Genomic DNA, 23559 nt, shown 5'->3' on the forward strand with positions numbered 1-23559 from the left:
TAATTAATAATTAATTCATTGAAGTATTCATACAATTATTACAATTTTACTCACCAGACATTCTTGTAAATAATTCATTTCGATCTTGCTGAGAACCATCTGTAAGTGAGTCTAGAGATTCATGTGACACTTCGAAACCCATTCTTTGGTCACGCTCTTTTAGCTTCACTGGAGTGCTATTAGCCGAAATAGCTTCTTTTATTTCATCAAACTTTTTCACCACAGTTGTGGCGGCTGATTTTAGACTATTCAAGCCACCTTGAATTATTTCATTCGATTTCTTTCCAGTTAAACTTGAGGAACTGTAATACAAACAAATTACACTGACAACTAATATAAGTATGTAGGAGATAAACTCCGTTTTTAGGATTTCGTGAATTCCAGTGTAAGTTGATTTTTCGGTGAAAGGAATTAAAAACATTTAAAAAACTTACCCAAAACTGAGTTTCAAACTTGAACCTATACTGGACAGACTAGATGTTACACTGTCTTTATTTTGAATCCAAAGATTTCCGAGTTCTGCCCTCTCCTTTTCTCTCTCTTGATCCCCTTGCAAAGTAACAGAATGAGGCATCGTTTCACTTCTCTGTAAATGACCACCAATTGTTAAGTCATCTTCTGCAGCCTGATGGAAAGTAGCACTTCGTGGCAGGATATGACTAAAAGAATATTACATCGCAAAGTTACTGGTAGGAAAAAATCCAGCCTTATCGTCGGTGTTCCAATTTTGAATCTTACTCTCGACAGATTAAATTTTAATAAAGTCATTTTTCGTAATCATACAGAATAAGTAATATATTTGTTTGAAAATGGGAAACTTTACCTTCTGAATAAAACGGGACCACCTGGTCGGTCTTCGATTGTACTATTTAAAACCGTCAATGTGCTTGAAGAACAGTTGGAGTCATTTTCATCACAAGGTGATACAATCGGAGTATCGTCGTTTATTAATGCCCCCAATGGATCGTTTTCCGTGACGGGTGTTCGAATAGGACTTTTCAAAGGTGATTCTACATTACGTTTAATTCTGCAAAAAATAATAATGTGTAATAACCTTTCTTCACTGGAGAAAAGGTTGAATATTTGGTCATCGAAAAGTCTACTCGTAATTAAAAAATTTGTCAATAGTTTTATTAAAGTCTTAGATTCTCGTATGCCCTATAATAATGCTTGACTGTTTCTTTTTTTTTGAAGCGTCTTCTTTTTCTTATTTTATACTGCGCAACTCCCTTGTAATCACATTGATATGTGTTGTAAACAAGTGAAATAAATTAATAATTTTACAGACTATTTCTGTATAAACTTACCTGCAATTATTAGAACTATGATCGAACATCTCGCTTTGCATAGCACTTATCATTGAATCTTTTACAATACTACTTTGACGAGGGAGCTTCGTTTTCATTTCGTTTAGACTGAAACCGGAAAGGTCTGGTACTGAACTACCCTTCAGTGCTGTTATTAAAAAGAAAAACATCAATTGACATTAATAATAATTGAGCGAAAATACTTAAATATTCGTAAATATTAATTATTGGCAATAGCTTTCAATTGAAAATGAAAGTAAGAGTTTAAATATTTTTATATATGATTTTATATCTGAGGATAAGTTTATTAAAAGTACTTACAAATACCATGTATTCCTTCAGTGTCTTGCGAGTGAGTACTGTCAAGACTGGACCTTGAAATAGCATGTGCCATACTTAGAGATTTATCATCGGACGAAATAATATCGCTACTAGAACATAGCCTTTTCCTGGCACTTCTGATTCCCGCTTTCTTAAATAATGCAGCGCCGACTATCACATTGCGTAATTTATTCCACATTAACTGACTCGAATTCGTCATATCAGAAGGCCAAGTAGCTTCTAACACAGCCTGAAAAACATTTTTTTATGTTATAATATTTATACTTTTGTAATGCAGAATATTCAAATTAAAATAATTAAAGCCATACCTTGTTATAAAATCCGTATGTTAATGCATTTGGTTGAACTCCACTTCGCTTCATATGAAATAATAATTTTACTGCTAACACTGGTTGGCCGTATAAACCGCATAATTGCATCATCACTCGATAGCAAACCTGCAATTCAAAATAACAGAATGAAAATATAAAGAATTAAAGACTAAAACAAATTGTAACTTTATAGTTTAAAGATATACAATAAGCATAATATTACCTCTTCCATTGGATCCAAGCGCAGTTTTTGCATTTTAACAAGTAATTCGTATCCCTGATGCAAAACAGCTGCAGGTTGACTTGAAGTTAGCAACATAGCTGGTAAGTGTAAAAACCACAAACTATAACAGGTGCCAAGTAAGCATTTGCTCCATCGATCTGGTAGAGCCGCCTAAAAAAATTATTTCCAATACCACTTTATTAGTAGGAATTAAAAAACCTACATTTTTTTATTATTAATTTCTCTATTAACAGGGTGTCTACTGAAAATATGACTTAAAATTCCAGGACATTCCAGGACAGATTTCTTATTTTTCCAGGACATTTATATGTGTAACAGGGTTGCCACAAGTCAAGGAAGTCAAGGAATTCAGGAAAAAGTCAGGGATTTTTACTAAAAGTACTGGAAAAAATTTAATTTTTAGAATTTATAGGAAAATTCTGAATTTTGTTGTCTTTTTTGTTTGCCATATAAACTATGAAATTGCAAAAAATTTTAATAAAAACCCTTCAATTTTTTCTATTTTTGACAATAATTTCTTTTTAAATAACTTTTAAATAACTTCGCATAAATTCAATTATGTTCAAAAAATTTTTTTAATTCTCGACAAAATTTCAATTATCTTTATAAATAATAAAATTCTTCTCAAAAATTCAATTATTTTCAAAAAATTTAATAAAATTCTTGGCAAAATTTCAATTATTTTTAAAAAATTTTCCTCATTTCAATTATTTTTGATATCTACTACTTTAATAAAATTTTCCAAAAGAATTCTATTATTTAAACAAAATTTTAATAAAAATTTAACAGATATTCACTTACTTATCAAACTCTTTGCATCAATTCAATTATTTAAAATTTTTTAATGAAGTTTCTCGAAAGAATTCAAATATATAATGAAAATTGAAAAAAATAGTCTAAAAAATTCAATTATTTCAAAAAATTTAAATAAAATTCTTTTAATAATTCTATTAATTAAAAAAATGTTGACAAAATTCTTTGCAAGATTTAGTTAATTAAATTGCAATTTTAATAAAATTTTCCTATACAATTCAATTGTTTTCAATACATTTCTCCTTAAAGAATTAAATTATCTTCACAAATAATACATTTTTTATGGGAATTCAATTATTTTAAAGAATTTGAATAAAATTCTTCGCTAGAAATCAATTATTTTCTTTCTTGAGAATTTAATTATTTTTAAAAATTTTGATAAAATGCTTTATAAATTTGAAAAATTATAATAAAATCGGTCATAGAATACAATTATTTTCGTAAAAAACATCATTTTTTCTAGAAATACAATTATTGTCAAAATTTTTTGTAAAACTCTTCGAAACAATTCAATTATTATCGTAAAAAATAAAATTCTTCTAAGCAATTCAATTTATTTAAGAAATTTTAATAAAATTCTTCCCAAGAATTTAATTTTTTTTCAAAAATAAACATTTTCACAGGAATTTAATTATTAAAAAAATTTTTTTTTAAATTCTTTGTCAGATTTCCATTATTTTAAATTTTTTTAATGAAATTTCTAGATGGAATTTAATTATTTTTAAAAAGTTTTTAAAAATTCTGAAAAATTCAATTATTTAAAAAAATTTGAATAAAATTCTTCACAAGAAATTAATTATTTTCATAAATAATAATATTTTTCTCTGGAATTCAATTATTTTCATAGATAATAATATTTTTCTCTGGAATTCAATTATTTTTACAAATATTAAATTCTTCACAGAAATTCAATTCTTTAAAAAGATTTTTAATAAAATTTGTTGCAAGAATTCAATTATTTTCATAAAAATAACAAAACTTATCGCAGAATTTCAATTATTTTTATAAAATTTTTAATAAAATGATAGAAAATTGCATTTATTCTCACAATTTTTTTTTAAATTCGCCGAAAGAATTCAATTATTATTAAAACTTTTGATAAAATTCTTCATAAAAATTCAATTTTAAAAAATATGCAATTACTAAATAAATTATTTATTTTTATATTTAAATAATTGAATTCTCGGGAAATTTTCTAATAAAAATTGATTAAAAAATTAATTTTAGTTAAACTTTTAGATAATAATAATTGAATAGTAATAGCATTAAAGCTTAATTTTTTTTAGAAATAATTGAATTTTGAAAAGGGTTAAAATTTAAATCTTTGAAAATTGGAATTTATAGTTACAATATTCTTATGAAATAAAATAATGATTTTATTACTTTGTCATCTTAAATTTATAATAAAACATGAGGAAATCGATCACTTTGAGTCTTTGATTTCCTCATGTTTTATTGTAATATTCTCATAAGTTATTGAATTTGAGAATCTTAATTCCTATAGAAAAATAATAATGATTAAATATTTATTTAAAAAAGAAGTTATTAATGTTCTTCAGGATCAGGGAAAAAGTGAACATTTTGTCTCGAAATCAGGGAAAAACAAAATTAAAATTTTGTGGCAAACCTGTGTAATATGGATGGATCATTATTTTTTAAAATTTGAGTAAAATTTTAAAATTATTGAATATAGAAAAGCAAAATATGGAAAATTCAAGGACAAAAGTTAAAAATCCAGGACATTTCCAGGAATTCCAGGACTTCAAGGACCAGTAGACACCTTAATAATTTATTAAGGTTGTAAGATTCTAAGAATTAATGAAAGTGAAAGTTAAATAATAATTGTCCGATTTTAAAAATTCAATATGGCGGAAAACTTTTTGTAATATTTTATGGATTAAGTACCAAAAGTATGATTTTTTTAAATCAATTTCTAAAACAGTTTTACAATTAAAAATCTACTTGACACCTGTCTAAAAAATTAAATATTTGTCTGGAAATTAATAAACACTAAAAAGAAAAATTTTGCATGAAACATTACCTGCTTTCTGGCCATCTTTTGGGCAATTTTAATTTCATGTTTTGTTCTGCGAGCCATCGGACTGCCAGGCACAATTGTAAAATCACTGAAAACTGGATTTTTCAAATTGACATGTTTTTGGGGTTTCATTAAATCAGGATTTAATTTAAATGTATCATAAATTATCTGCTGTACATTTGTTGCAGCTTCTGGAGGTGGAATAAAAACAGTGCGTTCACTGTGTTGAGATTCATCTAATTCCAAAAGCATCACTGAAATTAAAAAGAAAACATTTGAACTAACAAATAAATTCTATATAAATTCTATCTCACGTGAAAAAAAAGCAGTCAAATTTTTTGTTATCCTACCGTTCTCCTCGTCAACGCGTTCAGTGCACTCATCAAAAAACGCTAAACCAGCCATATCCATGTCAGAAACAAAACTCCTTTCTTCAATGAATCTGCATTAAATGAATAATAATGATTAAAAATTTGAGTACTGTGACAAATTGGTAAAAAATAGAAGATTCTTATTACCTGATAAACATTTGGGTTCTTACGAGCATACTGTAAAACTTGGCATGAGCTTTGTCTCGACTTCTTAAGAAAGCTTGCATGTTAAATAAACTCGTAGGATCTGTGGACCCAACAGTTGGTGCTTTCGTAATTGGTAACAAAAATGAACGATAACCCTTTAATATCATTGCCATGAATCTTAAAAAAGCGTCTTGTATCTCAAGTTCTAGAACTTGTTCCTTTCGTTTTTGTTGGAACTCTTTATCCACACTGAAATCTTCATCGCCTTTATCTAATAGAATTAATATTTGGGATTATTTAAATATCACAATAAATCACTTTAATTCTTGGAGCTCAGTTCAAAAAACGCTCTCATAATTACTCTCTTTTTGGAATATTAAAATACTTATTGTAAAAGTATATTCTCGGTGAATCGACTAAATTATTTGTTTTTAATATAAAATTGGTAGTTTCTTGACGAAATTGTTAACTATAATAATCTAATAATTCTGTCTTTCATTCATTTATTCTATCTGCAATTGGAAATTAGTTTATGTGTATGCTTGTTTTTTTTTCTTTAAAAAATATTGTTTGACAAAATATGAAATATTTTCCCGTTTCTTAATATTTTTGTATTTTGCATCATTTCAATTTCTCAGTTACAATTGTTTTAATAAAATTCAAAGTTTTTAAAAATAAAGAAAAAAATTTTACTCAACAAAATATTCTATTACATTTATTTACAAATTTACAAATTTCTATGTAATTGTAAAATTATTCGAAAAAACATCTTTTTTAAATAAATATATTTAATTCTTATTATTTTACGTAGGAATTAGGATTTTAAAAAATTTTAAATTCAAACCTTTTTTAAACTAAACAACTTATAATAATTTAAGATGACCGAGTGATAAAATTATTATTTCATATTATAAAAATATTGTTACTGTAACTTTATCAAAATCATTTTCATCATTTCCAATTCAATTATTATTTTCTAAAATTTTTAACTAAAATTCTTCTCTAAATCAATTATTTTTATTAATTTTTGAAAAAGTTCTTTGAAAATTTTAAAATCGATTTTTTTACAATCCAATTTCTCGAAATTTTCATTATTCGTAAATTCTTCAATTAAATATAGATACATTAGAAAATAAAAACTTTAGATAATTAAAAGAAAAAGTTAAATTATACTTTTTCAAAATAATTAATTGTACAGAATTGTTAGTTACAAGTATGAAAAAATCATATTTTCTAAGATTTTAATTTAAAATCTTTTCAAAATTCAATTATTTTAAAAAATTCAGGCATTTTAAAAAATTCAAGCTTTAATTCTTTTAAAATCCAATTATTATCCAAAATTTTATCTAAAATTAATTTTTAAATAAATTTTTATTAGAAAATTCTACAAGAATTATATTATTTAAGTACAAAAATAAATAATTTATTGAATAATTGAATGTTTCTTAAAATTTAATTCTTATACAGAATTTTGTCAGCAAATTTTTAACTAATTTAATTCTCTTGACAAATTTTAATAAAATTTTTAAGAATTTTTAAGAATAATTACATTTTTGAGGAATTCGATAAAAATTGTTTAAAAAGTAATTGAATTCATAAAAAGAATGTTATTATTTATGAAAGTAATTGAATCCCTGTAAAAAAATTTATTACTTTTGAAAATAATTGAATTATTGCGAAAAAATTTGTAAACAATTGAATTATTGCTAAGAAATTTATAAAAAATTTATAAATAATTGAATTCTTGCAGAATTTTGAGTATTTATGAAAATAATCAAATGCTTGCATAGAATTTTAACAACATTTTTTTGAAATAATTCAATTCTTTTGGAAAATTTTATTAAAATAGTAGATATTGAAAATTATTGAATTTAGGAAAAATTTTGAAAATAATTGAATTTTGTGATAAGAATTTTATTACTTTTGAAAATAATTGAATTTCTGCAATCATTTGTAAATTCTTCAAAATTCGATTTTTTTAGCGTTTTTAATTAAAATTCTTCTATAAATACATTATTATTTTTAATAATTAATTAAATATATATTAAAAACTTGAACTAATTTCAAAAGAATTTCAATTATTAAAATTTGTCAAAAATCTAAGTTCTTTAAAATTTCGAATAAAGTTTATTAAAAATTGGAATTTTTATTAAATTTAAAATTAAAACCTTTTAAAGTTCTTCTATTTAGGAAAATTGTAAAGGCAACTCTTTTAAAATTCAATTAATTTTAAAATATTTAAGAAAAATTTATTCATTAAATAATTTCTAAGTAATGATTTTATGATTGTTCTTCAAGAATTAAGTTATTTGAAAAGAAATAACTGTCAGAAATATAAAAATTTGAAGCTTTTGAATTAGAATTCGTGGTAATTCCACAGTTCATGAGGCAAACAAAAAAGAGACCAAAATTAAGAATTTTCTTATGAATTCTAAAAATTTTATTTTTTTTCAATACTTTTAATGAAAATTCATAAATGTTCCCTGAATTCCCTGTCTTCGAATATATGATTATTATAGTTATAATAATATTAAAACACACAAATTTTTAAATTCTGTTAATTTTAAAATTGGTCATTACTACGAAAAAACGGACATTTTTGTTCGTGCGTCATGTCATTAAAAATATTATATCTTTGATACATTATGCTGTAAAATTGAAATTGGACATTTTCTTATATTTCTTAATGCATCATAATTAAAAAGAAATTTACTTCAATAATAATTAGAAAAAAGATACAGCCTATTTAATCATAGTTTGTTTTGAACATAGCTTCAAAAATGAAAATTAAAGGTAAATTAAATACACTTCTACCTTAAATTTACTTACCTCTATGTGAATAGTTTTTCCCAAGAGAAATCAGCTTTGAATACAAAAGTTCCAATAGGCTTCTAAGCATTCTTGCTCCTTTTTTAGGTAACAGTTTAATACTTAAATATTTTTTGTCATCACAAACAGCTATATTATTGGTGTCCAAATTAACACAGTTGACATCATTGGGCGGATCGTATAAATCAAAAAATCGAGAATCTACACCAATGAGGAATGGCAATGGAGCATGTAAAACCTGTACAAAAATGACATCATTAATTTAACATCATGGGCAAAAAAGGCAAATAAAAGGCAAATAAATAAAATGATGCTACTTACTTCAGCTAAACCTAAAGGGCACAGCGGTATATATGGACATTGCCACTTGAATGGAAATAATATCATGGCAATTGCTTCACTCACAGATGTAAGTACATCTGGTCTCAATGAATGAACTAGAATTTTTTGTTCTGTCAATATTAAAAGTAAAATCAGCATGCAATTGTCAGGACCTAAATTCATTAACAATTGTCTAAAACTTGCACCAGACCTTGGCAAAGCTAAGTCCTCTGGTTGGGTTAAAATTAAACGATCCTGACTACTTAACTGTACAAGTATTCTTGGCCTCTGAGCACTGGGAAAAGGTATGTCACACAAAAAGTATGATATGTACTTTTCTATATGAATATTCTGTGGTTTGCCATCAACCATACTATGTAAAAAAACTAAAAACTTCTCAAAAGTATCAAAAAATGGCCAATGAGATAAAATACAAATGGATTTACTCAAATTTAACGACTGTGTATCAGGATCAACATATTGCAATTTTTCCATTTGACTTGCGTTCAATTTCTTAAGAATACCAAATTTCTTAATAACTTTCAATTGACTTTGTGATTTATTTGATACATCTAAAGTTTCATCTGCGAAAAAGTATAACAATTACACATTAACTGACAATAATAATAATAATAACAGACTTCGCACTCGATAATTAATTTTAAAAAGTAGCTTTCAAACTAAAAAAAAGTAGTAAAAACGTAGCTATCGAAAATTAAACTCAATGACAAAAAAAAAAACTCATTTTAGACACTTCACAAAACTGACAAAAATTTCATTCTATATTTTATTTTCCTGACTTTTTTCTAATTTTCATCAAAAATATTTACTTCCTTCTTATCCTGCTAATAAATTCAATTCCTGCGACGAATTTTATTATTCATGAAAGAATTTAAATATTTATAATAATAATAATTTAATTCTTGCGAAGAATTTTATAAAAATTTTTAAATAATTGATTTTTTTCGATTTATTTTTAAACAAAAATTTAAATAATTAAATTCCTGGGAAATTTTTATTATTCATGAAAACAATTGACTTCTTACGAAGATTGTTACAAATTTTTTTTTAAATAATTGAATTTCTAAAAAGCATTTTATTATTTATTAAAATAATTGAATTCTTGCGAAAGATTTTATTAGAATTTTCGAAAATAATTGTATTCTTGTGATGAATACTGTTATTTATGGTCATAATTGAATTATTTGAAAAATTATTTAAATAAATAATTCAATTCTTGAGAAGAATTATATTAAAATCTAAAAGAATTTCTTTCGAACAATTTTAATAAAATATTTGAAAATAATTGAATTCCTGTAAAAAATTCTTTTTTTTTTTAGGAATTCCATTAAAATTGATATCATGAAATTAAAATTATATCAAAAATAATTAAATTTCTCAGAAAAGTTTCATTACTTTTAAAAATAATTGAATTTCTAAAAATAATTTTATTATTTATGAAAATAATTGAATTCTTAACAAGAATTTTATTAACATTTTTTTAAATAATTGAATTCTTTTGGAATTTGGAAAAATTTTTTGCAAAAAAAACAATCAATTGAGGAAAACTTCTTGAAAATAATTTAAATTTTGCGAAGAACTTTAATAAAAAAAATAAAAATTGAAAATTTCTAAAGATAATTGGAATTTCTACTAGATGTTTTAAAAATTTTCAAAAATAATTCAATTTCTAAGAAGAATTTTGAAATGCTTCCAAAGAATTTAAAAAAAAACATTTCTTTAAATAATTGATTTTTTGAGGAATTGAAATTAAATTTTTTAGAATAATTACTTTTTCGTATCAATTCCTGTAAAATTGTATTAAGAATAATTGAAATTCTGCGGTGAATTTTATTATTTATGAAAATAATTGAATAGTTGCTAAGAATTTTATTAAAATTTTCAAAAATAATTGAATTCCTGAGAATAAATTTTTCACGTTTAAAAATAATTGAATTCTTGTGATGAATATTGTTATCTATGAAAATAATTGAATTTTACATAATTGACTTCTTTCAAAGAATTATTTGTGTAAATAATTGAATTCTGGGTTTTTTTAAAATCCAAAAGAATAATTGAATTATTTCAAAAACATTTAAGTAATATTGTATTTAAAATAATTGATTTCTTTCGAACAATTTTATTAAAATATTTGAAAATAAATGAATTCCTGTGAAAAATTCTAAAATTTTTGTAAATAATTTAATTCTTCTAAAGAATTAAAAAAAAACCTTTTTTTTAATAATTGATTTCTTTCGACTTATTTTTAATCAAATTCTAATTTAAATAATTGAATTAATAGGAAATTTTTATTATTCATGAAAAGAATTGAATTATTGCGTACGATTTTGTTAGAATTTTTTAAAATAATGGAATTTCCAAAAAAAAATTTATTACTTTTAAAAGTAATAGAATTTTTATAAATAATTGAATTTCTGAGAAGAATTTTATTATTTATGAAAATAATTGAATTATTGCGAGAAATTTTATTAAAATATTAATAAGAATTGAATTTCTTTAAAAAACTTTTGGTATTTTTATAAATAATTGAATTCTTTATAAAAGTTGTATAAACATTGTTTTAAATAATTAATTGTTTCGAAATATAATAAATATTATGGAATTTTTATTTTGAATAATTGAATTCTTCTGGAAAACTTTATTTATGAAAATAATTGAATTTTTCGATTAATTAATTAAAAATAGTATTAAAAATAATTGAAATTCTTTTATGAGTTTTATTATTTATGAAAGTAATTGAATTCTTGCTTAGAATTGTATAAAAATTTTGTTTAATAATTGATTTTTTCGAAATTTTTTTGAAAATGCTATTCGAAATTAATTGAATTCCTGTGGAAATTTTTTTATTTGTGAAAATAATTGAATTTTGGATGAATTTTATCAATTTTTCTTTTGCGAAATTTTATGAAAATACTAGATATTGGAAATAATTGAATTTTGAATATTTTTTGAAAATAATTGAATCGTTTTAAAGAATTTGATTATAATTTTTGAGAGTAGTTTTTTGATTTCTAGTTGTTGAAATGCAACAATAATATATATACTAACACAAATACACCACACGGAGCTCGGATCTACCTGAGTGTTTATTGCACTCCCTGACGTCACCAAAATCTGAGGACCCGGAAGGAACCGAAGGATGCACGGTCTGTTAGTCTGTTGCAAAGCCTTTTACAGTAAAGACATTGATACACTTTCACAAACAAATCATTACACAGTTAAAGTTAAATAAAGAATATTGTTACTTTTCTTTCATACACTAGCCACAAACAATTGTATTATCAATGGAACATTAAAATTGAATTCTTTCATTAAAACTTGTTTCTTAATGAAGTGTTGATTCCCAACAGGTTATGGGCCCAGAGCCTAGTGTACAAAGTGAAAAGTAAAAAACAGTAAAACAGAAACTTGTGAGTTTAGGAATTGGAATAGCTTACATGTGTATGTGATCTGTTAACAGCGTACAGTGCAACCCTACAGTGCAACCCCCCTTTTATTAAAGTGCTGAAGAAAATGGATTTCCTTCGATCAAGTGTACAAAAGTTGGACGGAGAAAATTACTCTATATGGAGCCAAAAATTAGAGTTGTTATTGATAAGAGAAGAACTGTGGGAAGTAATTAAGGATACAGCCCCAAATCCTGTGACCTTAACGTGGACAAAAAAGGACGACAAAGCACGTGCGACAATTGGTCTTCTCATTGAAGACAATCAACTATTGCACATCAAAGGTACGAAGACTGCACGAGAGGCATGGGACATGCTAAAAGAACACCACCAAAAGGCAACGTTATCTAATACAATTTTTCTATACAAAAGGATTTTTAGACATCAGCTTGCAGAAGGTGGAGATGTAGAGACACACGTATCGGAAATGTTGATATTGGTAGATAAACTAGCAGCTCTAGGTGAAGAATTAAAGGATAAGTTAAAAGCTTCACTTTTGCTGAACAGTTTACCAGACTCATTCAGTAATTTAACCACTAGTTTAGAATGTAGGAACGAGACTGATTTTACTTTTGAATTCGTAAAAGGAAGAGTAATTGACGAATACAGAAGGCGTAAAGAAAGCCAAGGAGCAGAAGTTACAGATTCTGATTCTGCAATGAAAGCTAACTTCAAAAATCAGTCCAGAAAGGAATGTTATTTTTGCGAAAAACCGGGACATTTCAAAAAGGAGTGTTTTCAATATAAAAGATGGAAAGCAGGAAAGGAAGCACAAGGTAAAGCCAACACAGTGACTGCGAAACAGGAAATAGAAGATGAATTTCTATTCATAGCTAAAATAGAGGAAACATCATTTAAAGAATCATGTTTAGGTGTCAATGAAAAAAGTAAGCATGTTTTTTGGTATGTGGACTCAGGAGCAACAAGTCATATGTGCAGTTCTAAGGAATTTTTTACAGAATTTAACTCGGAAGCTAAAGGATTTGTACAGTTGGCGGACAGCAGTAAAAAAAGTGAAGTAAAAGGTATAGGCTCAGGAATGTTAAACTGCATCGTTGACAATAAGGTTATTAAAGTGAAAGTGCGGGACGTGCTCTATGTTCCATCGTTTGGATCAAATTTACTTTCAGTGAAAAAACTGAACAAAGAAGGTTTTGAAGTGAATTTCAAGGACAGTGACTGTAAAATTGTAAAAAGTGGAAAAGTGATTGCTTGTGCGCGTTTAGGAAAAAGCAAGGAAGATTTATATTCGTTGGAAACGGTTGTTGAGAAGGCCCATACAGTAATAAACGCGGTACATGGAGACAATTGTCAACATGCCTGGCACAGACGTTTTGGGCATAGGGATCCAAGTGCAATTATGGACCTCGCAGTAAAGGGATTAGCCACAGGAATAACCATAAACAACTGTGGAAGGAAAGAAATCTGTGAATGCTGCATAAAAGGAAAAATGGCCAGACAACCTTTTCAAAAGGAAAACATAATTAAGACGAAAGAAATTCTCGAACTCATTCACACAGATGTTTGCGGACCAATGCAAACATTAACCCCATCTAATAAAAGATATGTAATGACAATTATAGACGACTACTCAAGGTTTAGTTTTGTATATTTCTTAAAAACTAAGGATGAGGTAACAACTTGTATTAAACAATTTCTTGAACTGGTGAAAACACAAAACAACAGAATTCCTAAGTGCATAAGGTCGGATCGAGGAAAGGAATATGTGAACGCAGACCTACAAAACTATTTGACAAATCAAGGAATAAAAATACAGTATACTGTCCCATATACTCCACAGCAGAACGGAGTTGCCGAACGAAAAAACCGTTCACTAATGGAAATGGCAAGATGTATGTTACTGGACAGCAATTTAGAGAAAAAGTATTGGGCCGAAGCTGTAAGCACAGCAAATTTTTTACAGAATCGCCTCCCCACAAGAGCAACAGAGAAAACTCCGTATGAATTATGGTACTCCCAGAAACCTAATGTAAAAAATTTGCATGTTTTCGGTTGCGATGCATACATCCAAGTGCCCAAAGAACAAAGAAGAAAGTTGGATGATAAAGCAGAAAAATTAACCTTTATCGGATATTCAGAAGAGTCAAAAGGTTTTAGATTTCTACAAAAAGGAACTAATCGAGTAAAAATAAGTCGCGATGTGATTTTTCTTGACAAGATAGATGCAATAAAAGGCACACACCCAACGGAAATTGTATTACCATCAAGCATTAATGAAATCAACGAGGAAACAGAAGAAATGTGGGAAACATCAACAGAAACCAGCAATGAAGAATTAGAAGAAGATAAAAACAATCAAGAAAAATCCGATGAAATCAAAACGAGACAATCGGGAAGGATAAATAAAGGTGTACCACCAAATTGGTATACGGCTACGTCAAAACTCACTATTTTAAAAGAAGATCCTAAAACATTGAAGGAAGCATTGACAAGTGACGATAAAGAAGAATGGAAAGGGGCAATGGACGAGGAAATAAACGCGTTAAAAAGAAACGATACCTGGGACATCGTACCTGCGCCGAAAGATGCAAATATTGTTTCCTGCAAGTGGGTTTTTAAAACTAAACAAAGTGCGGAGGGAAAAATTGAACGATACAAAGCAAGACTCGTTGCTCGAGGTTTTTCCCAAAAATTCGGAACTGACTACGATGAAGTTTTTGCTCCTGTAGTAAGACAAACAACCCTAAAAATACTGCTAGCCCTAGCAGGTAAGAAAAATTTAACAGTAAAGCATTTTGACGCAAAAACAGCTTTCCTGAATGGAAATTTAAATGAAGTTATCTACATGCAGCAACCAGAAGGATATGAAAAAACAGGACAGCAAAATTTGGTTTGCAAACTAAAAAAGGGACTTTACGGTTTGAAACAATCAGCAAAGATATGGAACGAAAAATTAAATAGCACTTTGAATACTTGCAATTTTTCACAAGGCAAAGCGGATCCATGCTTATATACAAAAATTATTGAAAATGAAATCATTTACATTGTTGTACACGTAGATGATTTTCTAATTGTTTCAAAAAACATAAATAAAATAGATGAAACAGCAAATTTTTTAAAAACCAATTTTGAATTAATCGATCTAGGTCTTTTAAAAAAATACCTGGGAATTGAAATAAGAAAGAACAGTGAGGGATTTTTCTGCATGAAACAAACAAACTACATTGACAACATTATAAGAAGATTTGGACTAGAGGATGCAAAACCATCAGGTATACCTTTGGATACAGGGTATTTAAAAGCTAGAGAAAATCAACCTTCAATGGATACAAGTGAAAAATACCAGCAACTCATCGGAGCATTATTGTACGTGGCAATAAACACAAGACCCGACATTGCTGCAAGTGTGACAATTCTCAGTCAATACAACAAGGAACCTTTATCATCGGATTGGACGGAACTAAAGAGGGTTGTTCGCTACCTGAAAGGAACAAAGAACTACGAATTAATATTGGGTGGACTTGACGGAGAAAGAAAGATCACTGGTTACGCCGATGCAGATTGGGCGGAAAATCCCAGTGACAGAAAATCTAACAGCGGTTACATTTTTGAATTTTTTAATGCTACAATCAGCTGGGGATGTCGGAAACAAACATGTGTCGCGCTGTCCTCAACTGAGGCCGAATACATCGCTTTAACAGAAGCATGTCAGGAAGCACTTTGGATCAAAAAATTAGTGCAAGATTTTTTGTTAACAAAACCTACACTACTAATTTACGAAGACAATCAAAGTTGTTTAAAGATGATTCAAGACAAGAAGTTCAGTAACAGAACGAAACATATTGATACAAAATTCCATTTCATCAAGGATTTGAGAAGCAAGGAGGAGATTCTTTTTGAATACTGCTGCACAGAAGAGATGAAAGCCGATATGCTTACAAAACCACTAAACAGAATTCGACTACAACTATTATCACAGAAGTGCGGTTTAAAATCTCAATAATTTGTATACATATTATCGTTGAGGAAAGGTGTTGAAATGCAACAATAATATATATACTAACACAAATACACCACACGGAGCTCGGATCTACCTGAGTGTTTATTGCACTCCCTGACGTCACCAAAATCTGAGGACCCGGAAGGAACCGAAGGATGCACGGTCTGTTAGTCTGTTGCAAAGCCTTTTACAGTAAAGACATTGATACACTTTCACAAACAAATCATTACACAGTTAAAGTTAAATAAAGAATATTGTTACTTTTCTTTCATACACTAGCCACAAACAATTGTATTATCAATGGAACATTAAAATTGAATTCTTTCATTAAAACTTGTTTCTTAATGAAGTGTTGATTCCCAACACTAGTATTAGCGAATTTAAAGTAGTGGAAATTCTAAAAAAACTGAAGTAGTAGCTTTTAGTGGCTGAAATCTAAAAAGTACCCAAATAGTAGCATAACGTAAAAAAGTAGTAAATAGTAGGTTTTAGTAGATGAGTGCGAAGCCTGCAATAATAATCATGAAATAAATTTAAAATCATGAAATACCAATATTGTGGTTATCATTCGATGTTTCCCAATTTTCCGGCTGAACATTCTCCTTTGGAATGTACAAATCGGGCACAATTTCTTCATAGAATGTAATGGCGGAGCCATATATTTTTTGGGCAGCATCGGCTACTGTTAATACAAATGTAGAAAAAACTGGTTTTGGTTTACAGGCAATTTTCGGCCAGCATTCAATAGTAGCACCCATTGGTAGGCAAAACATTGCGACAGAGTTTGGAAATACGAAATTATTGTAATCCAATATTGGATACTTATAGAGTATTGTTGGTTTTAGAGATATCAAATTTTCACGATTCATTGACTTTTTGTAACACAAGAAAACATCGCTGCCCAACATGCCTTTATTTAAATTTTTATTAATTATGCAAAAGGCGTGCGGCGGCGTCTCTCCTTTATTGGCCAAAATCATACATATGTCCGTAACGACCAATGAATTACAAGGCATTCTACGGCTGGCTCGTCTGTAAGTGACAAAAATTCTCGACGTTGAATTATTAACATTTGCCACATGTCCCGTTGGCGTCTCCTTTACAATTTCAGCGTCTTTCATTATTCGCTCTTTTCCATCGTATATTACACCTGAACAAAATTCATTGAAACAAACTTAGACACTTTGAATTACAAATTAAAAAATGTAAACTTTTTTTTTGAATGAAATTAAGGCTCTGGATCTTAAAAGGGCACTTGTAGCATTGATTTAAATGGTGAATGTGTCCTTTTAAGATCCGGAGCTTCAATTATGATTTTAAGGCCCTGAGTTGAATTTTTGCTTAAAATTATAAAAAGAAGAGTGTTAATTAAAATATTTTACCTATATCGACCAATGGTGGTTTATCTCTCCCCCTTCTGTAGCATAAGTAACATTCGTTAGCTCGCAAGCTTCCATGGTTTAAGTCTGCGGGAAATCCAGTGACTGTATTATTAAGTAAGCAGTAGCCTTCAGGACAGCTTTCACCGAGGGTTGGAAATATAACAGCCAAATCTGTTATAGGTGGCGGAACATGAATGTCCTTTAGATGTGTACCTTCCTGGCACCAATCTTCCAGATTGTTTGAAACATCGTTTTCTTCATAAATATCATTATCTTGATCAGGTAAGCCAGCAACTACAAAGTAGTCTGCCACTCTTCTCTCCTCCATCGTAAATTTTGGTATGTCATAAGTATGAAACACAATTCATTTGTAAGCTTTCGACTGAAAGAGCCTGCAAAAATTTTAATTTAAACTTGAGAAAATCATTATTTTATATTATAAGAATATTAGCTGTCGTACCCGTCTTCGACGGGTTTTAGTTTCTACCAATACATTTAACAGTGTTTCTACCAATATGGAAAATCAGAAAATAGCCGGGAGTTGAATTTGACCGGAAAATTAATAATTAGTTACCATTAGCTGTTCGGTAGTATAATATTACTATTTGAATAGTCTCCACCCTTTAGGAAAAAAACAAAAATTATCAAAAATTCCAAAAACCGAATTTCTTAAAATTCAACATTTTTTTTTTCTCTTTTAGGCATTTAGCTTAATTATTTTTGGGCTCTTCAAAAATACTTTATTTACAACAAAATGTACGAACCGTTTTCTAAATCCCACGTATTTAATATTAATCTACATCAGCAATTTCATAGACTAATTTTTAAAAACTATTTGTCCGAATTTTTTCGTTTTATTCTCCTTCACTATAATTAAACTTTTAAATCACTTTTTTCAACAATTTCTATTTCGAAATCTATGATAGTTACACTAACGGTCAAAATTGAGAGACCACTCATTTTCAGGTGAATGAAAAACATTTTAAAACATAAAATTTATGGAAACTAAAATTTCTTTCTTTCTATTTTTCAAAAGATGATAAAATTTTTAAAAAGAACAAGATATTTCAGAAGTCATTTGACCAATATTTTATTTAGATATTTTTTTTAAAAATCCTCATTTTCAATGTTTTACAAAAATTTAAATAACTTCTAAAATAATGAACGCTTTTTAATGATCTTAAGCTTATTTTAAAGGTCATTTTCTACAGAATGAGAATTACTTATAAGCATTAATGTGTAATTTTTTTCTGAGAATATGCAGGTCGTCAAACATGGACCAAAAAAATTTAAAACAATCTTACAAATAGAAAAATAATTTTTTGTAAAATTCTAACATTTTTTTTTTAAATTCTCTTGACAAATCTACACCACATCATGTTTTATATATTTTCTTGTATATTTTTTAGTACATAAAAATTATTAAATTTCGGAAAATAATTAGAAATTTTCCAAGAATTTAATATAAAAATAACTGAACTACTGTGAAGAATTTTATCTTTTTTTTAAATAATATTGAATTCCTGTGACAAATTTTATAAAAAACTTTTTAAATAATTAATGTTTTTCGAAAAATTTTATATTTTAAATAATTGAATTCCTGTGAAAATTTTATTATTTATGAAAATAATTGAATTATTTCGAAGAAATTTATTTAAAATTTTTATAAATAATTGAATTCCTGTAAAATTTTGCAAAGAATTTTATTAAAAATTTTAAAAAATATAATTGAAATTTTGACGAGAATTTTTTTCAATTTTTGAACATTATTGAAATTCTGCGAAGAATTTTTATAACTTTTGAAAATAATTGAATTTCTGGAATCATTAATTTGTTACCTTTTTAAAATTTAATTTTTTTAGTATCTTTAACTAGAATTCTTCTACCAATCTAGTATAATTTATGAAAATTGTAAAAATTATTCACTACTAAATAATTTATAAGTCATAATTTTGTTCTTGAATAATTAAGTTATTTAAAAAGAAATTATTGTCAGAAATAGAAAAAATTGAAGATTTTGTATTAAAATTCGTTGTAATTTCATAGTTTACGAGGCAAAAAAAACATCAAAATTCAGAGTTTTCTCATGAATTTTAAAAATTTAATTTTTTCTAGTATTTTTACTAAAAAAATTCTTGACTTTTGCTTGCATTCCCTGAATTCCCTGACCTGTGGCAACCCTGGTAAGATACGTTTATTTTTTCTTTTTTACTTTTGTTTTTCTTTTATATTCATTTCAATTTTAATATTGTATTAATAGTTAATTGTTTCCATATTTTGTTTTATCCTCAGTTTACATTATTTCTGTATTTTTATTAATTACTTATTATTTGATGTTTTTCAATTATTATTTAAAGTCTTCGTATATTCTCATTATTGTTTTCTGTATATTATTACTATTTAATACGACTGAGTGATAGAATATATCCATTATTCTTTATTATTTTAATTATTATTTAATGTTTATAAATTAATATTAAACGACTTCCTGTTTTGTTATTTTTTATTTTTGTTTTCTGTATTATTTTATAAACTCCCTGAACAGAAAATCGTATTGATTTCGTTAAAGTAATTTTTGTATTAAAAACCACTTGTCCGAATGTATTCGTGTAATTTTTTACCTTTTTTTTATTTTTATAAAATCAATGAATGTGACGCGTCGCGAAGAAAACCACCTTAGAAACATATCGAAAATTTTACAGGTGGAGGAAAAAAGGAAAGAGAAAATCAACTCTTAGCATGAATTTCTGTTTTGTAAATCATTATTACGAAAGTATTTCAGATAAGTATTTGATAAAAATTAATTTTGAGTTCAGATAGTTAAAAAGTAATCTTTAATTTATCTGAAGCAATCATAATCCAAAAATCGGTTTTTTGCTTCTTAGGTGCTTTTCTTCGCGACGCGTCACAAATAAAACAGGAAATTATTGTGTTAACTTTAATAAAACAAGGCAAACTCAAGATTTTTTTTTGTTTCTTGAAAATTAATAAACTGTTTTTGTTTGGTAAAATTTTTGGAATTTTCCTGACAAAAAAATTTTTTCCTGACATTTCCCTGACTTAATAGAAAAAAAATGTTTTTCCTGAAACTTCCCAGAATTTATTGACACGTGACAACCGTAAATTAATTTGTGCAACAAGGCTCCATTAGTAAGACAAGGACAACATGTCTCAATTATGAAGCCTTGTTGGAGAAATTTAATTTTCTGTCAAATAAACATTCGTAAGTTTGCAATGTCGGTAAAGTGGAAAATCGCCTATATAAAAATTCGAACACAAAAATTCTGTCAAATAAAATTATGAACATTCTGGAAAATAAAAATTTTATTAAATAAAAATTCTGTCCATTTAAATTCTGATTAAGTGAAATTTTTATAATATAGAAAGTCACTCAAATAATATTTCCGAAAAATAAAAATTCGCCAAAAAAAGAATTCTTTATAACATTTTTTCTATCTATTAAAAATTCGTCTGAATGATCCAAAGTAAATTCTGCCAAATAAAATTTTAATTATGAAAAAATGTTGTAACTATGGAAATTCGTTTACATGAAAAATGTAATATATAAAAATTCGCAGAAGTGAAAGTACGGTTAAAGAAAATTCTATTTTTCAAAAATTGTAGATAATTATCTTTATGGAATATTAATGCGTTCCCATTATTTGTAATACTTCCAAAATAACCTATTTTATGCACTTTTATAAAAAATGATTATATTATATTTTTCTCTTTCCACCACAAATCGGTAAATATGATAAAACTTAAATATTAAAAGAAAATTAATTTTACGGAATTTCCAAGCAAATTTTCTATTTCAAAATAATGTATTTCCAAACGAAAGAATGTGAAATAAAAAAAATTAATTGAAAAACCAAAGTTCAAAAGTATGTCTTTCAGAAGAATCGTTCGTCTGCAACATTCTAGAGCAATTTTGTTCTGCGAATTCGTAAGTAGCGTAGAAGCCCTATTAGAAATGATGAAATAATAAGGGAGTTGAAACAAAGTTCATTTCTCGTCAGACATTTATTGAAACTGACTTTTTTTGAAACTATGCCAATAAGAATGAAATAATTTTCATTTCAATATAGTTGATATTGTCATTTAAAAAAAACGTAGTAAAAAATACAATTTTCAGTGTGCCAGAAAAAAATAGTCACATTAAATTGTAAATTAAAAACAACATTCAATAGTTACAACGTCATTTTGATTATTTACTATTTTCAGACTTTCAGTGAAACGATTATTATTTTCCTAATGAAGGCAGTAGATCTAGGCAATTAGAAATTAAAAATGAAAATATTGTTTTATTCTATTATCGAAACATGATAAAAATTCATTACCTTTTTCCTCGAAGTACGAATTAGAAATTTTAGGTTAGTTCCCGTGTAGTGCACACTTAATCGTCAATAAATTCATATCACAATAACATAGTAGCTTAACTTATAAATAAGAGATAGATAAATATATCAAATATTCACTCGTTACACATAAATGTTAAATCACTTTCTTCTAATCAAAATAGATAAACTTTAAAATGTCATGAATTCTTGTTAAAAGAATAGACATGTCACAAGTAGAAAAAAAATTAATTGAAATTAATTTTCATAAACGATTATGGTATCAATATTCTCTAAGTGAAAAAAATAGTTCAATGTTGATGACTTTTCGAACAATACACACAATAGTCATTAATTTCAACACATTTTCAATACTAACAAAAATAAATTTTGTGGGTGTTAATTTTAATCCACAAAGTATGCAATACTTAGTCGGACTTTATCAAGTGGGAAGTTACGGTCAGTTCACATGTTAAATTCAATTGTCCTAAGGGTGCAGTTCCACCGAAATCTCGAGAATTTATGTTGAGCAAATTCTCTCGAGAATATGCAACCGCGTTTCTGCATGGATTAAAAAAAATATTTTGAATTTAAGTAATTAAGAAGATTTGTGTCAATGGTTCGCATTCAGATTTTGCAAAAAGTGCTTGTGTGCAGAAAAAAACTAGTTGGAAAATGATTGTTTACCAATTTTACGTCATTTAAACCAGGCAGTACCGTTTTGTAGGGCGACAAGTGTAGGTCGCACATAACCTACAAATTTCAGAGACCATCGAACGCTCTTAAGGAGAATTTTTAAGAATTTAAAAAATTCAAAGTTCAGTCATCTTAAAGGTGCCGTCCCATGTCGGCGTAAAAACGTCAAAGCGTCGGCGTCAAAACGTAAATGCATGAGAGTGAAAGAAACAACCTTATATCTCTATCTCGTTCACTCTCATACTTTAACGCCGACGCTTCGACGCTTTGACGTTTTTACGCCGACATGGGACGGCACCTTAATTCCTTACTAAATACAAATAATTTGATTTTATTGTTTGTATTTATTCATTTGTTCATTTTGTTTAATAATAAACTTTCATGAACAGTAAAAATTATATTATTTTGACAAATTATTTACAATTGAGGCCTTGGATCCAATAACTCGCCCGACGCTCGGAGACACGCGTTAATGCCAGTCGGGTAGCAGTCAGTCGGGGTTATTGGATCCAAGGCCTCAATTGAACATAAAATATTATTGTATAGTCATATGTATTTTTTAAAGCCTAAATAATAAAAATAATAAATAAAGGCTGAAAATAATTCTGCGGTATAAACTTTTAAAATATCCTATTGAATTAGGGATTTAGTAGTATTTTTTAATTTTAACTATAATTTTACTAAATTTTCACTAGAGTTACCTATAATGACACTAAATTGTTACTGGAGCGCAGATATGTGGTAAGATGAGAATAGATTCTTGATCAGAAGCGTAATCGTGAACATGAGTAGAAGAAAGACAAACCTATGTTGATGTCCTTCTCTCACTCATTTTTAGGGTTATTGAAATTCGTTTTACATTAAACAATAAAAATACAATTTAAAATTAGGTAGCATTCACTTTTTGGAAAATAACAAATAGAATCTACACTAAATTGAACAGTTTGAAATTATGTCAGTCATTAATTTTTGAAAATATAAATAATGTCAAAT

General features: G+C 27.1%; 1 protein-coding gene across 1 annotated transcript in view; it reads right to left on the bottom strand.

Annotated features, from left to right (window-relative positions):
• LOC122512260 (DENN domain-containing protein Crag) overlaps positions 1-22275 on the bottom strand; it is a 31798-nt gene extending 9523 nt beyond the window's left edge. The window contains exons 1-15 of the mRNA XM_043628000.1: positions 21874-22275; positions 17534-17925; positions 16702-17301; positions 8724-9307; positions 8403-8640; positions 5574-5844; positions 5406-5497; positions 5059-5309; positions 2184-2354; positions 1958-2086; positions 1629-1878; positions 1308-1455; positions 824-1027; positions 435-659; positions 55-302 (exon numbers count right to left, since the gene is read on the bottom strand). Of these exons, the coding sequence (XP_043483935.1) occupies positions 55-302; positions 435-659; positions 824-1027; positions 1308-1455; positions 1629-1878; positions 1958-2086; positions 2184-2354; positions 5059-5309; positions 5406-5497; positions 5574-5844; positions 8403-8640; positions 8724-9307; positions 16702-17301; positions 17534-17861 (3739 nt within the window). The 5' untranslated portion in view covers positions 17862-17925; positions 21874-22275. The remainder of the gene's footprint in view (positions 1-54; positions 303-434; positions 660-823; positions 1028-1307; positions 1456-1628; positions 1879-1957; positions 2087-2183; positions 2355-5058; positions 5310-5405; positions 5498-5573; positions 5845-8402; positions 8641-8723; positions 9308-16701; positions 17302-17533; positions 17926-21873) is intronic.
• Positions 22276-23559: the final 1284 nt, after the last annotated feature.

This window comes from Leptopilina heterotoma, unplaced genomic scaffold, assembly GCF_015476425.1.
Source record: "Leptopilina heterotoma isolate Lh14 unplaced genomic scaffold, ASM1547642v1 Lhet_97, whole genome shotgun sequence".
Classification (NCBI taxonomy): domain Eukaryota; kingdom Metazoa; phylum Arthropoda; class Insecta; order Hymenoptera; family Figitidae; genus Leptopilina; species Leptopilina heterotoma.